The sequence below is a fragment of the Dipodomys merriami genome, unplaced genomic scaffold (genome assembly GCF_024711535.1).
Source record: "Dipodomys merriami isolate MVZ:Mamm:240054 unplaced genomic scaffold, mDipMer1.0.p SCAF_20, whole genome shotgun sequence".
Classification (NCBI taxonomy): Eukaryota; Metazoa; Chordata; class Mammalia; order Rodentia; family Heteromyidae; genus Dipodomys; species Dipodomys merriami.
In genome coordinates this window covers 23,151,105-23,167,500 of record NW_027203382.1, presented here as the reverse complement: position 1 = coordinate 23,167,500, position 16,396 = coordinate 23,151,105, and the positions used below count along the sequence as shown (strand labels likewise).

Genomic DNA, 16,396 nt, shown 5'->3' with positions numbered 1-16,396 from the left:
CAGAGGTGAACATGGCTGATAAATATGTATTGACAAATGCATAATAATATCCTAAAGCTAAAAAAGTATTCTTCACTGAAAATACCACAACAGAAACAACCAGACTTGAAATATAGCAACTGATATTACTGTATCAATTGTTATAGCTAAGATCAAATTCCTTTGGCTTTACAGGAGAAATTATGAGTCAAAATTAAAAATAATTTTGTCATTTTAAACTTGGGAAAAATCCCTTATTTCTTCTGAAAATGTTAGTAGACACAAAATGTAGCAAAAAAGAATAATAAATAACACAAAGTTTAGAGAACTCTGAATATGGAAAACAGATCCACAAAAAAAGCAAACCTTTTAAAAGCAAATTACACTTGTAAAAACTCTAATTTTTGATAATATATGTTTAGTTAAGTAAGTGCTCAAAATGATAATCTTAGGAAAGAGTATGTCAGTCAGTGAACTATCTAAGCTTTTGAAATAGTAAACCTAAAGCCAAGCTAAAGAAACCACAGAGAAAGAAGAGACTCTTTAATCCTATTTCTTGTAAATTTATGTACATATTTCCTTTGCATGCTCACATGTTCTCATTCTCTCCACCCCCCTCTGTATCTGTCTTGAGTTTCTTGTCACAAATAGTACTAAATAACTGTGGAGAATTCTACTGTAATACTGCAAGCACTGTGAATACTATTTACCAGTTAAAGACTTTACTGGCACAGATTTGCTAAAATCAGTTAAAAGTATTTTGCAACAACAACAAAGTAGGTGTTTGTAATAATCTAGAAAAGAAATAGATGAAAATGGTCTGATGTAAAATAAGAGACCTCAAAAGCAGTATAGAAATAAAGAGATCAGTAAGAAGATATACCAAAGTTTAACTCAAAAAAATTAAAACAATTCAACCCTAAAAGAGAACTGAATAAAAGAACAAGATGAGACATAGCTAGGCAATGGAAGCACAACATACTATAAAACTTTAATTAAAAAATGTTTTCAATTTAAGCAGACCCAGGCCAGTGATTTTTCATTATTTTTACCACAGTTCTGTGACTACTGACATTTTCATCAGAACAAATAAAGGATTTTCTCCAAATTTAAAATGACAAATTATGTTTAATTTTGACTTATAATTTCAAAGGAATTTCATCTTAGCTGGACTTTACCTCTTAAGCCTGGGACTTGCCTACACCTTAACTGAAATGACACTGTAATTTTACTTAAAGGTAGTTCTAACCATTTAAGAAAATAAACTATCATATGCAGATTGTCATTTGTGTGGCAACATATTCATGATAACCCATGCCTTAGTAAGTGCTTATTTTGAGCATTTATTTGAGATGTACTTCAAAAAAATCTTGTAGGGCAACTTGAAAAACACTGGTATTCTGGCTATATAAGAGGTTGGCAATTGTTTTCTCCCCTTCTCTTGCCTCAACTATTCCCCAGAAGTAACCTGGAGAGAGAATGAGGGAGAAAAACAGGCAGAGGGAGTACAAAGTATGACAAAAATTACTCAGGAAAAAAAAAAACCCTAAGTATGAAACAACTTCAATCATGATTATCACTATATTATGGTATAATTGCCCTAATAATTCTAAACACTGATTTAGTAGATTTTAGACAGTGAGTCACATTCTTCTATTTAGAATTATGGCTAGGTTTTCCTTTTTATTATTTTAAAACAAATATGATGATCCTCGTTTTAAAAAAAGCAGTTCTGATGGAGGCCTTTCTTTACTTCTGAAATGAGGCTTCATCTCTCATCAGAGAGATAGAACTTGATTAGGTTTTCTGTTAATAGCAAAAACCCATAAGCTTACTTGTTAATCAACTTTCCTTATATAAACAATCTTATAAAATGATAGAAAGTAACTCCAGAAGCTATATTTGTTTTACATATTTTTTATTTTTTAAAGCCTTATCTTTGTCTTATTCTGTAAAACTAAATTCAAGAAAAATACACAAGGTTTTCCTTCTTCTAGTCCTCTAGGTGGTCAATCTTTGGACACATGTTACATGACTTCTTGGTCATGCTGTCAAATGCCACTTTTCCATGGGCATAAGAAATTCCATGCTGACTACTGGTATATAGACCCTGGTTTGATCTGTTGTTGTCACTGTTTACACCCCAGAATCACATGAGTATGAAAGGAGAACCCACAATGCAATGCTCTCCATGAGGCCAGAATCTTGTCCATCTTGTTTCTCACTGTCTTTGTGTGCTGGCCTGAATACTCAATTAAATTAACACTTAATTGGAATAGGTCTATCTGGAATACAGCATCCCTGAAAAGAGATTAGGGTTTTGTCTCAGCTTCTGAGAGGTCATCTCTAGACGATTTACCCTCACAATGAGATCTTAGGGGGCTGGGAAGGTGGCTCAGTGGTAGAGCACTTGCCTTGCATGCATGAGGCCCTGGGTTTGATTCCTCAGCACCACATAAGCAAAAAGAAAAAAGCTGGAAGTGGAGCTGTGGCTCAAGTGGTAGAGCGCTAGCCTTGAGCTGAAGAGCTGAGGGACAGTGCCCAGGCCCAGTTCAGGCCCCATGACTGGACCCTCCCTCCCCCAAAAAAATGAGACCTTTGGGCTTACATCTGTCAATTTATATAACTGAAGTGACTCATGGTTGGCCTCTAGGGAGCTTCTGCTAAGAGCTAACTCAGGATGGGTGCTGGCAAAGCCAGAAACATCAACCATGTGATTAGACAGCTGGAGTATTCTGCCACATACATATGAGCCTGATTACAAGGAGAGTGGAGGGATGGAGACTGAGTTGAATCAAGTGGCAGTAATTCAACCATGTCCCTGTAATACAGCCTCAACTGAAAACTTTGGCACTGTAATGCATTAAGCTTCTTATCTGGCAGAATTCCATCATATTGCCATAGTTTCATGCCAGTAGGGTAACCAAGAAGGGCAGCTTTTGGAACTCTCTCAGAACCTATCCTATGTGTCTCTTCTTTTTGCTGGTTCTAATTTGTTATCTTTGCCTATAATAAAACATTAATACCGAGACTAATGCTTTCCCAATTCTGTGAGTTGCTAACAACAACAAAAAATTTTTAACCTGAAGATGGTTTAATCTTAAACGTATAGTAGATATAAGAAATCTTGAGCCAACCTACCAATCTAGAATACTGTTGACTGTTTAAATGAGTTTGGCCCCAAAGTGGCATATTTAACAAATTAAGATTGTTTTGTCAGCTCTATTCTTTCTTCTATGGACTAGTGTCAGAATTATGGTTCCTCAATATACTATACCTTGTATTTTGTAAGGATCAGGTTTTTTTTTCAGACTTTTATGTTTTATTTTTCTCTTTCAATTGTATTGTAAAGGTGATATACAGAGGAGTTACACTTACATAAGTCAGGTAATTAGTACTTTTGTTGAACAGTGTTACCCTTCCCTCATTTTTTCCCACTTTTCCCCCTCCTGACCCCCCTTCCTCCCAAGTTGAATCTTTTTGCACTCTCCTAAATTAAATTGTGACATGCAGATCAAATCTGTTATTTTTATTGTATCAAAGTCAGAGCTTCCTCACTAAATAGAAGTGTGCTATCCTGCTGGCCACCATAAGATGTCCGAAAGGTCAGGTTGGTCCTTGTAGTACGTGGAGCTCTTCTAATATCCTTCAGTATTCTGTTTACCCCAAGGCACAGTAAGATATGGTTGCTTTTCTATATATGTCAGGGTATCATAAAACTAGGAAGCAACAGGTTAACTAATCATTAGTACAATTTTCCTGGGAAAGTATATTATCAACACACTGCCTGGTTTTTCCAACTTGATTATAAAGGCATGTTAGCCACACGGAACTACTGTTTTTACAACATTCTGAGTTCTTTCAGGCCTTCATATACAGCATTTCCTCTGCCAGGAACATCATTCTCCTTTTACTCTAGTGGCCTAGGCAAACTTATTCAAGACTTTGTTTCCAGGTCCCATGTGTAAATTCTTTTCTAAAAGCTCTTTGTCAATTGGAGCAGTCAGTGAATTTGCAATGCTAGCAGCAATTGACAATTTGAGTCTCCTGGTACCTGAAGCCCCTCCTCATTCACTTCCTCTTCCATTACTTTTATTTGACTTTTGCCTTTGTTGATTGTTAAAGCATTGTTTCCTAGCATTCTACCTTACACGTGTCTCTTCTCACCCCCATGGGTCCCTAGTAGACTCTTGTAGGCTCTTCTATTTCCTCTCCCTAAATTATTAATATCCTGATGGCTTTCCAGGACCAGTTGGTCCTGGTTTTTCTATGAAATTCAGAATTGATGTTTCCTTTCTTACTGTACATCTCCAACCTGATGTTCGACAAGTACCTCAGATTCAAATGTCTCAAATTAAATTCCACTGTCATTGTTCTCTCTTCTTTTTCCTTTTTTTTTTTTTGTCTTGGGAAGAACAGCATCCAGATCATTCAAATCAGAACCTCAGTTACCTAACAATCACAAAGCCTTTCTCCTTCTCTTCGAGACCAGTTTATCTTCCACACAGCCATATAAAATAAAGAATTAATCAATGTAAATGACCTCTCAAAAGTTGTCATACTACCTTTTCAAAGTCTTTTAAGGCTTAGAGCTATTTTATCAGCTTCATATATAGCTATTCCTTTCTCTACTCATATAAACAATGCCATTACTAGCTGGACGAGGTGGTTCATGCCGGTAATCCTAGCTACTCAGGATGCTGAGAGCTGAGGATCAAGGTTCAAAGCCAGCCTGGGAGGAAAGTCCGTGAGACTCTTATCTCCAATAAGAAAACTCAGAAAACAGAAAGTGGCACTGTGGCTTAAGTGGTAGAGTGCTCACCTTGAGCTGAGGGAGAGTGCCCAGGCCGAGAGTTCAAGCCCCACTATTGACCAAAAAAACCAAAAAACAAACTATGCCTTTTCTGAAATACATGTCTCTTTTTCTTCTTGTTCATAAACTCTGTCATTCTTTTTTTTTAATTTTAATTTTTTGTGAACATACTGTACAGAGGGGTTACAATTACATGGGCAAGATAATGAGTACATTTCTTATCCCATCTTCTTTTTTTTTTTTTTTTTGGGGGGGGGTCCAGTCATGGGGCCTGAACTCTGGGCCTGGGCACTGTCCCTCAGCTCTTCAGCTCAAGACTAGCGTTCTACCACTTGAGCCACAGAGCCACTTCCAGCTTTTTTCTTTTTGCTTATGTAGTGCTGAGGAATCGAACCCAGGGTCTCAGGCATGCAAGGCAAGCGCTCTACCACTGAGCTACCTTCCCAACCCTCTGTCATTCTTTAAGACTCAATACAAATGTTAATACTTGCATTTACTGATGATAGTGCTTAGTTCAGAATTACTTGTACCTTTCCTTGTGTACTTTAACATTTAAAGTTTTTTGGTCTGTTTCACTCAGTAAACTGTGAGTTCCTAATTTAAGAAGGGATTATGTTTTATTAACCTGTCATTTGTAATTTTAGCACAGTAACTTTGTCATATTGTTTAGAAAAAAGATGTCTTTTAAGTAAATGGAAAATTATGACCAAGTATCTAATGCACTTGTTTTAGACAATAAGAACAGAAGACTTTACTGTGTTCTATAAGCAACATAAACATTAGGGAACATGTCAGTAAATACCTTCACGATTATACAAATGAAAGCTCTCCTACATTGGAGGCTTCTATGGCTATTTTCAAGAGAACTTTACAAGGGCTGAGGAACACAGCCAGCATCTCACAATCTAAAAGTCATTATCTATAGCTGGATTTTTCAAAGGCAGATATTGCTTTACATTCACTTTAGAATTCTCAGTTCTTCTTGTTGAACTGTTTTTAAAATTATCATCTCATATTGCATGGGTAATATAAGTAAAAATGTTTTTCTTGCCGGGCACCGGTGGCTCACACCTGTAATCCTAGCTACTTAGGAGGCTGAGATCTGAGGATCGCAGTTCAAAGCCAGCCCAGGCAGGAAAGTTTGTGAGACTCTTATCTCCAATAAACCGCTAGAAAACCGGAAGTGGTGCTGTTGCTCAAGCGGTAGAGCGCTCGCCTTGAGCTGAAGAGCACAAGGACAGCGCCCAAGCCCAGAGTTCAAGCCCCATGACTGACAAAAAAAAAAAAAAAAAGTTTTCTTTGTAATAAAATCTGAAGGGTTAAACTTTTTATTTTATTTTAATTGTTATATGTAATTCTTCAAAACAATAGTCAGGATATTTTCTTTAAAACACATTTTCTTTTTATTATTACAGTGGAACTCATCCCAGGACTGGCAAACAAACAAACAAATAAAATGTAACTCAACTAGCTTAACTGAAGTAGAAATTTCCTGTAAACTGATTTGAAGCATAATTGAGAATTTATAAAAATCAAACATGAAATGAAGCATGGCTTCTATGAGTAAGATATTTGGAAGACAAAGGATGGAGTCAATAAGATTACATTGAACAAATACATGCATGCCAATAATTAAGAGTTTACCATATATGGTATATGCACAGGTTGATTTCTATATTTTAAAGGAAACAAAAAGGTACAGGAAAAAGAAGATGGAATTTTGAAAAATAAAACCTGGATTCACGTTCAACTTCTATTTCTTATCACTTAGGTGGTGTTAGCAACTACAAAATAAACTTGTAATAGACTTTTATAAATTTAGAAAAGGAATAAAATGATAAAAACAAATCAAATGAGATAATGCATGCAAGATACAATAGCACTTTTAACAACTGGCAGTGTTTTTTTTATTGTATATGTATATCACAATCTGTACTAGGGATAAACATTTAGTTTGTCTCCAATATTTTGCCCTTCCAATGTGCCTTTGAAAATATTTCAGCATGTATGTCTACAAATAACCACATATTGTTGTATTACACGGATGAATATAGTCAAGTATTTTCAAATTACTCTCCAAATAGTGGTTTCACCAATATGCATTTCTACTAGCTGTATCTTTTGTTTTGTTTTGTTTTTGGTGCCAGTCCTAGGGCTTAAACTGTGTGCTGTCCCCAAGCTTTATTTGCTTAAAGCTAGCATTCTACCACTTGAGCCACAGCTCCACTTCCAGTTTCTTGGTTGTTAATTGTAGATGAGTGTCATGGACTTTCTTGCCTGTGCTGGCTTTTAACCATGATCCTCAGATCTCTGCCTCCTGAGTAGCTAGAGTTACAGGTATGAGTCACTGGTGCCAGGCTTAACTACATTTTCTTTGCCAACATTTATACTGTTAGCTTTTAAATTTTAAAGAAACATTTATAACCTTTGATATTTAAAAAATAAACTTCCTATAGTGAAGTTCTTAAGTTTTAAAAACTCTCATACAATCATTAACTGTAATAAGCTTTCATATTGTAGATTTGCTTTAATGTAAACAATAGTATTATGAAAATGAGATGGATGGAATCTTTGGATTGCTTGGTTGTGATAAGATGAAATGAATTACTATGTGTCTAAAGCACTAAGATTTTACCAAAGCCATCAACTCTTTTAGAAACAATGAGCAGAATGAAATATCAGAGAAATAAGTTTTTAGCTGTAGTAAATGATAGCTGGATCAAGATACAAATGGACTGCTATAAGATCACATAGTTGGTTCAGGTGATCCTTGAATTTTAGTTGCTAGACTTAGCATAAAGCAATAATCAATTCTCTGATCTGAAGACAAGACAAAACAAAAACAATAACAACAAAACCAAACAGACAAGAGATGGTTTAACTTAGTGTTACTGTTGGGATATAAGTATTCTCCCAATTTTGGGGGAGGCTGTGAAATCTTTAGGAGGCGGGGCCTACTTGTATGAAATAGGCCCCTTGAGTATCCCTACGAAGATGAAACCTGGTTCCCAGATTTTGCCTTGCCCCATCTCTGCTTCTTGACTGGCATATCAATTGGTCTCTTCTCCCATGGGTTCCCTGACATGACTAATTGAAAATGAGCTAAAATACTTCCTTTTCTCTTTCATGTGTTCCCATTTGCTATTTGTTCACAACAATGATAAAACTAATTGATTAGTTTTATCTGTAGATAGGTGGTTTTAACTCATGAAGTATTAATGTCTTTCTCAACACAGAATATGATATGGAGAAGAAATGTGTTTGGATGCAAGCTCTATGAGCATCTCTCGAGTACAATTCTCATAGCACTGCTTTGTGGGCAATATTATGGACTGTTGTACACTGGTCCTAGTGATATTAAACCTGACTGAGAAAATACGTCATTAAGGAACTGCTTTATAAGAAGCAGGTAAAGAGGAGGAGAATAACAGAGGTGGGGAGATGGACTGGAATACATTGTAGACATGCATGGACATGTCACAACCCTCCCCCCTTATATAACTAATGTATACTAATAAAAATGTTGCTCATTTGTGAAGCCATCTGTTGATGAACTTATTATGCAAAACTGAAACAAGTGCTGAATTTATACCTCATCTTCATCATAGTTTACAAAACTAAAGGCTTTTCTTATACTATTAGACATTACTTAAAAAGAATCTTTGCCTTATGGATACATACTTCAAAGGTCTAGAACAAATAGTGAAACTGTTTGTTGGTTTGTTTTTTGGTAACAGGTTCTCACTTTTTTCAAATAATTTTTAAATGGTTATTTTTTCTTTTAATTTTATTAATTATATTTCTTTATTTATTTTATGTGGTACTAGGAATTGAACCCAAGGCCTTATGCATGCTAGGCAAGCACTCTACCACTTAGCCACATTCTTAACTTCATTTTTTAAATATATTTTTTATTGTAAAGATACTGTACAGAGAGGGGTTATAGTTACATGAGCAAGTCATTTTTTTTTTTTTTAGACTGGCTAGAAACCTTAGGCTCAAGAGTAGCTGGGACTATAGGTATATACCATCATACTCAGCTGCATGAAAGTTTTATGACAAAGAATACTTAGATGCTACAGAGATATAACAGTACCAGAGGAAAAAAATGTACAGGTAAATGTAGATAACAAGCCAAAGTAAACTGAGATGAAAATGGTCTGCATAAAACTTTAAAACATTAAAAAATTAGAAGGTATTTTCTGAATTGGACTTTTGTTAGAAAAACTACTCAAGACTTCAATTATTTTGAAAAATGAAAAAATAAAAGACATCATATAAAAACTGGGCTAAAATATTTAACTTACATTGATGGCTGAAGAAGAAGTGGACAAGTTTAAGCCTTCAAGATCAGTGATCACACTTGGAGAGAGAACTGGTGTGGGAAATGAGATTGGAGTAGATGCTGGACTGACTGTAAAAAAAAAGTTCAAATTAACAAATGTGCATGAAAATTTAATTCAAATTATTAAAAGCAACATTTTTATTTTGTTAGTAAATCTAATTAAATTACTTTGATTAATAAATGTATGACAATTCTATTTAACATGTTGATTTAGTCAAGTTATTATCAAGTCATGGCAGTTATGAGTCTTAACTTCCAAAACATAATGGCAAATCCTATAACAAAATAAGAACGTAAATATCCTTTATAGTGATCGTTTTTGAAAATTTTTATTATATAACATTTTAGCAGCATTTATCACTGAGAAACTTTACTAGAAAAAAAAAGTGAAGAAACATTTTTCCACACTAATAATCAAGAATAACATCCTTTGAGAGAGTTCTACAGTTGAGTCACAAATCCTAAATCATTTCTGTATTTCTTTTTCTCTGTTATAATTAAGAGTCCTGGCTACTTAATTCTCTTCTAGTCATACTTTGTCAGAAAAATTATACTCTAGAAAGAATGTATTACTTATTCTAAAATTGGCATGTACTTGAAAAAAAAACCTGTAAATTTGAAAAATCTTTTAATAGTTTGAGACTTTTCTAAGCTCACACTCACCTCTGAAGGTTCAACTCAAGTGTACTAGGTGCTCAATATGCAGCTACCCTACCAGCTACTCTAAAGACAAAGCCCTCCTTAGTGTACCTAATATAGCTTCTGTGTTCCTTTTTGGTCTCACAAATCTGTAAGAACAGACTTCTATAACTCTGCTTCTCAGATAATATAAATTTGTGCCTTTATATATTTGTACTGTGTGTTTGTGTGTTATGTGCTAGTCCTGGGGCTTGAGATTAGAGTTTAGGCTCTGTCCTGTAGCTTTTTTTGCTCAAGGTTAGCTCTCTAGCCACTTGAGTCACAGCTCAACTTCTAGCTTTTTTTGGTGGTTAACTGAAGAGTCTCATGGACTTTCCTGCCCAGGGTAGCTTTGAACTGTAATCCTCAGATCTCAGCCTCCTGAGTAGCTAGGATTAGAGCTTATAAAAAGAGTAAGAAAGGGGAAAACAGAGAGAGAGACACTCAGAGCCATAAGAGAGACAGGAAGGACTGGGGGGGGGGGAGAAGGAGGGGAGAGGGAGAGAAAGTGAAGGGAGGAGAAGTGAGAGAAGGGGAGGGGAAGGGAAAGGAGAAACACACAGCCCCAAAATTGTATTACCAACCAGGAAAACTTTTCAATGAATCTTAATACATATACAATTAGGAAAAGCAGAGCTGAGAGTTGGTAGAGGAAGCAATGGTGGCCTTTAGTTCCCCAACCTGCATTTACTTAGTGACTGAAATATTGCTACAAACCCTAAGCTTCCTCAGACTTCCATAAAAACCACTGTAAAAGCCATGAAGAGAAGAAGGGAAAAAAGGAGAGGGAGAAGAGAAACAATACAAGAGGAAGAAAGGGGAGTGAGGAGGAGAGGGACAAGAGGAAGGGGAAGTGGGGGAGGGAGAAAGAGAGGGAGAAACAGAGATGCGTACAGAGACAGGGAGAGATACAAGGAAGAGTTGGGGGTGGGGAGAGGGAGTGAGAGAGAAGGACACAGAGAGGTGAATACCACCAATGGGCTAAAAAGAGGCTTTTAAAAAAAGAATGGATCCAGGCTAGGAAGGTGGCTTAGTGGTAGCATGCCTGCATGCATGAGGCCCTGGGTTCAATTCCTCAGCACCACATAAGCAGAAAAAGCCGGGAGTGGTGCTGTGGCTCAGGTGGTAGAACGCTCACCTTGACCTGAAGAGCTGAGGGACAGTGCCCAAGTCCAGAGTTCAGGCTCCACGACAAAAAAAAAAAAAAGAATGGATCTAATTTTTAGGTAAGGACTGGATTTGAAAAAGAAAAAGAATCCAGTTAATTATTTGATAAAAGAATATTGTAAATGATGAAGTGGGAACTGAAAAAACTAAGAGAGTTGGATTTACCTTCTAAATAAACTATTAAAATCTATGAAACAGGAAGGACATGGTAAATATGGTGCTGTAGGATGATTAATCTGATGGCAGTTTAAGGGACAGACTGAAGGATAGAGGTCAAAAGGACTCAAGAAAGATAACAGTGAGAAAGCTTCAAAGGGTATACATATTAAAGACACTGGCAACTGAGTTGCAGGGAGATTAAGACTTACCAAGGTCACAAAAAAGCAAATGGTTGGAACCATTACAGAATTAGAACCTGGCTCTTCTAACCTGGATGGTATATCAAGTTGCCTTTGCACATAATCTGTGATGTTTTTCTGATGGGTTCTAAATGCATGCTTGTTCACAGTTGATCTGTATACATCCATCTATCCATCCAATCTGCCATCACCCATCTATTCAAAACATCAACTGCTCATACTATAAAGAATAAAACAGTGAAAAAGAAATAACTTCTGATTTCTAGTATGTCTTGGCTAAATTCATCAAAGCTGTGTGGTAGCATACACTTGACACCCCAGCTATGCAAGAAGCACAAATAGGAGGATCTAGTTCTAGGTCAGCCTGGGCATAAGTGTGAAATCCTATTCAAAATTAACTGAAGTAAGAGAACTGTAGGTGTGGCTCAAGCAGCAGAGAGCTTGCTTAGCAAGTACAGGGATCTCTGGCCACTGCAAAAAAAAAAAAAAAAATAGAAAAGAAACTCACAAATTACATTATTAAAAAAAGCCTTTAATAGTGTATTAGAAGACAAAAGTTTTGGTGTGAGAAGTATGTATACACACACACACACATGTATATGCAGACAAAGAAGCAAGTGATAAAAGTTATTTTCAGATAACTTTTGGAGGGCAATTGACATATGCCGAGAATTTGAAGCCATATGTCAGAATGTTAAGCCAAAGTGTTCACATTACAAACCCTTCCCTCCCCTCCCTATCTCTCCCCTCCCCTCCCCTTCCCTTCCCTCTCTCTTTTCTTTTCTCTCTTGTTTGGTGCTGGTCCTGGGCCTTTAATTCAGGATTTGAGCCTGGTCTCTGAGCTTCTTTTGCTCCAGGCTAGTGCTCTACTTACTTGAGCACTCAGACTTTCCTCCCTGGCTGTCTTCAAACCATGATCCTCAGCTCTCAGCCCCTTAAGTAGTTAGTATTACAGGCAGGAGCCACCAGCACCCAGCTCGTTTTTTCTTTTTAAAGCTGACTAAAAACTACTTATTTCTTTGCTAAGTATTTTTAGTATAGTAATTATGTGATCATTCTTCTAAGTTTCAAAAGCTTCAACATTTGAGAATAGGCTATATACTCAGTATATCACGGTTTGATACACAGCAAGTTAATGTGTAGTTAATGTAGTCGCCTGCTGTGGCTGTATCCTTCACTGATGAAAGGGGCATCATCATTCACTGTTGTTGTCATCACTGACCCTTATAAAATGCTTGTCATGTCCAAGGTGCACATTTAAAGTGCTTTCACATGTAGCAACACATATAAACCTTTTGAGATGAAATCAATCTAAGAGTATTAGTAAATTTCAGTTTGTACATAAAAGAATAAAGCACAGAGAGGTTAAGGAAGTTATCAAAGGTAATACAGCGAGCATTAACAGAACTAGGATTCGAACCCACATAGCTTAGCTCCACTGTCCTTCTTAGTCACTCCACTCTCCTGATTACATTTGTTAATGTAATCTCACAGATTATAAGGTTTGTCAGATGGAGTTATTATTGGCTAGCAGATATTCTAAAAGGCTTCAGTTAGTTGTGCTAGTTATGACATAGGTTTATATTTTTTAAAAAAGAACTCCAGAACATGATTGATGTTTTATGGTCATCTTACTGAGATCAAATGTATAGAGTACTAAGGTACTGAAAGATATTATAATTTCCAGCGCTTAAAAAAATACTTGAAAACAAAGGAATTGCTACCTTTAGTCATATATTATCCCGGCATAAATATTTTCTCATGTATTATCAGATGATATCCACAAACTTCAGGTAAGTTAGAGAGACACTTATGACCACGACTTTTATTTGATCCAGCATACCTTCTCCCACTCTGTCCTGTTGCCACCAATTGTGTAGATAATGCAAGGCCACAGACTGCAAGAGCACTCTGCATCAATATCTCTCATTTAATCTATAATGTGGCAATCTTACTGCTAACATTATGGTCTGATATGAAGTGTCTTTCACAGGCTCATATCTTAAAAACTTGGTGCCCAGCTCATGGCACTATTTTGGGAGGTGCTTTGGAAGCATCAGTTGATAGAGCCCAGATGAAGAAAGCAGGCTAAAGTGTTTGTGAGGGCAATCTTTGAAGGGAACCCTGTCCTTGACTCCTTCCTGTCTTTGTGTTTGGTTCCTAGATGCTATGAGGTGAATAGCTTACTCCTCCACACATTCTTACTGGCAGGATGTGTTGCCTCACTTCAGATCCAAAATAAGGGAATTGGTAGACTACAGACTGAAACCTCTGACATCATGAGACAAAACGAATATTCTGTCCTTTAAAATTTTCTCTTAGGATTTTTCACAATGACAAAAAACTAACACACTGATTTATCTGTTCTCTTTTTACTCTGAGATTTCCTTTGGTAGGGACCCTGTTATTTAGCATCACTAGAATGAAGATTACCTACATGGAAAATATTCAATAAATATTTTTGTGAATAAAGAAATGGTCAATTTTAAAATACGCAGTTTTTTCTGGTACACAGTATATATTAAGCAAAAAACAAAAGAAATGTGTCTGCTGCTCTCTTCAGGATTGAAATAACCCTCACAAACTGAGATCTCAGCCAGGATGGAGTGCAAAACTACCTTGTGTGTACTCAACAGACTAGAATGAAGTCAATAGAGCCTTGTACGTATGTTTAACTCAACTAAGCTCAGACTTCTTTCATAGCTCTTTGTAGCTTAAAATTTTTGTTGTGGTTGGTACTGGAACTCAAGGCTTTTTGTTGAGCTCAGGGCTTTATACTTGCTTGGCTAACTTGTTCACCTGCCATTTTTCCACTTTTGCCATACTTCCAGACAAGTGTGTCTCTGCTTATTTTGGAAATAAGTATTGTGGACTTTTCTGCCCAAGCTGGTTTTGAACTATTTTGTGAATTAATTAATTAATTTACTTATTTATTCCTGTCCTGGGGCTTAAACTCAGGGACTGGGTACTGTCCTTGAGTGTTTTTGCTTGAGGCTAGTGCTCTACTACTTGGGCCACAGATCTACTTCTGGCTTTTAGGTGGCTAATTGGAGATTAGAGTCTCAATGGTATTTCCTGCCCAGGCTAGAGTGATCCTTAGTTCTCAGCCTTCTGTATACCTAAGATTACAGGTTTCAGCCCAGTTCCTTTGTAGATTTTTAGTGGGTGTTTGTCTCCTTCTGGTTCTTAGCATACTTTGGATCTCTATTTTTTTCTGATATAATAAAGGTATATATATATATATATATATATATATATATATATATATATATATATGAATATATGTAAATGTACTGATTCATGTTATCTGGTTCTGAGATTGGCTTTTTAATTTCTGCAAGAGAATGACTAAATTCTATTTATCTGTTAGGGTACCCAGTAGAAAACCTTGCACTTAGAGGACAATTCATCTATAAACATTTGCTGAACTGACATGTTAAAAAGGAATTTTCAAGTGTCATTTCTGACAAATGTAGATCTATAAAAGATTTTTCAATAATTTTTAACTCACAGGTATTAACAATAAAGATGTATACACTACTCAAGACACATACATATATTTAAAAATTGCTTTAAAAATGAAAAAAATCTTACCTTTAAATTCTTAATTTTTTAAAAGAGACCTTTGTTTCTATATAGAAAAGTATATTAAATCAATTATGTATTTTCAGGTTTCCATTATTTACATGTTTAGTATCATTTACTTTCAATATTAAAATAAACTTCTGCAGTTTATAAATCCCTACTCCAAGATAATTTGTTAGTATTAAGTTGACTATGTAGCAGTAGTGACTTGAGAGGCTGCCATCAGAGGGTCTGGGGACAGCATTCTTAGTAGTGAACAGTAGGACAGAGGTCTTGGCAGGAGCAATACTGGTATGTTTGAGGAAAATAAGAAGCAGATAGTTTGAATCGTAGATAAGAGGCAGTAGGAGTCAAGCATCTATGGTCTTAGAAACATAGGAAAGGAGCACAAAATTTAATCTAAATGGAGAATTAAGCCATTGATTTAAAGGTTTTAAAAACAAGGAAGCATTATAGAATTGTAATCACTTTATACAACGATTTAATAATAATTTTCAAAAACTTATAAATTCGGAACTGGTGTTCAAAATCATACAATGATGAAGAAAACAGGCAATTGGACTCCAGTGCTCCTCTCTACTTCTCAGGATCCATTATCTTCAAACTTTTCTTTGAAATATGCCATGTCTATCTACCACAGTCATGTACAATGCTGACCCTACAGAAGACACAAATTCAACCTTGTCCTTGGCACTGAAGACTTTATAACCCATGGGAATGGTATCAGACAGAGCAATGTGATCCATACCATGAGAGGGAGATGAATTAAGTGCTGACTTTCAGACCTGAAAGGCCATGAAAGGCACAGGAGCTGTAAATAACAGTTAAGCGTTCTTATTGAATTCCAAGGGCCATAGACAAGGCTCTGGAATAGTTTCCACACTCCAGCTAATAACCATAAGGCCTTTGCTATCTATGTCTACTGATTTTGGTTAGAGGGGGGACTGCCCAATTCTTGCTCTGGTTTCAACTCAACACACTGCAACACATCAGTGTGGAGAAGGCAGTCCATGGGATGAAATCACAATTTGTGTCTTTAAGAGACGTGGAGAGAATAGCAAATAAGATCAGACAGACACCTAGAACTACAATGCAGTGTACACAAGTGTCACAGAAGTCTTGACAGAGTTTTGATCCTCTTAATGGAGTTCCACCCCTCCCATAAGCTTCTCAAGGATGGCAACCAGGCTTTCCTCACCTCTGCATGGTCTGGATCCAGCTTACTGCCAAACACATGCTATACATGATGTACAATAAATGAATAAACACACAAAAAAGGGAGGAATAAGGCCTGACTTTGTAGTACAGTGGCAAGATAAATTTCCAGAAAATAACTTCTAAATTAAAGGGTACAGAATTTAAACTTTATAGATGCTGCTCAAATAATAAAAAAAAGCTATTTACATTCCTATGAGGAACATATATATGATATCTGTTTCTCCAAACCTTAGCAACACGTATGATACTTAA

At 36.2% G+C, this 16,396-nt stretch overlaps 1 protein-coding gene across 1 annotated transcript in view; it reads right to left on the bottom strand.

Annotated features, from left to right (window-relative positions):
* Window positions 1-16,396, bottom strand: part of Ap3b1 (adaptor related protein complex 3 subunit beta 1) — a 229,246-nt gene that overhangs the window by 62,832 nt on the left and 150,018 nt on the right. The window contains exon 22 of the mRNA XM_070031216.1: window positions 9,100-9,206. Within this exon, the coding sequence (XP_069887317.1) occupies window positions 9,100-9,206 (107 nt within the window). The remainder of the gene's footprint in view (window positions 1-9,099; window positions 9,207-16,396) is intronic.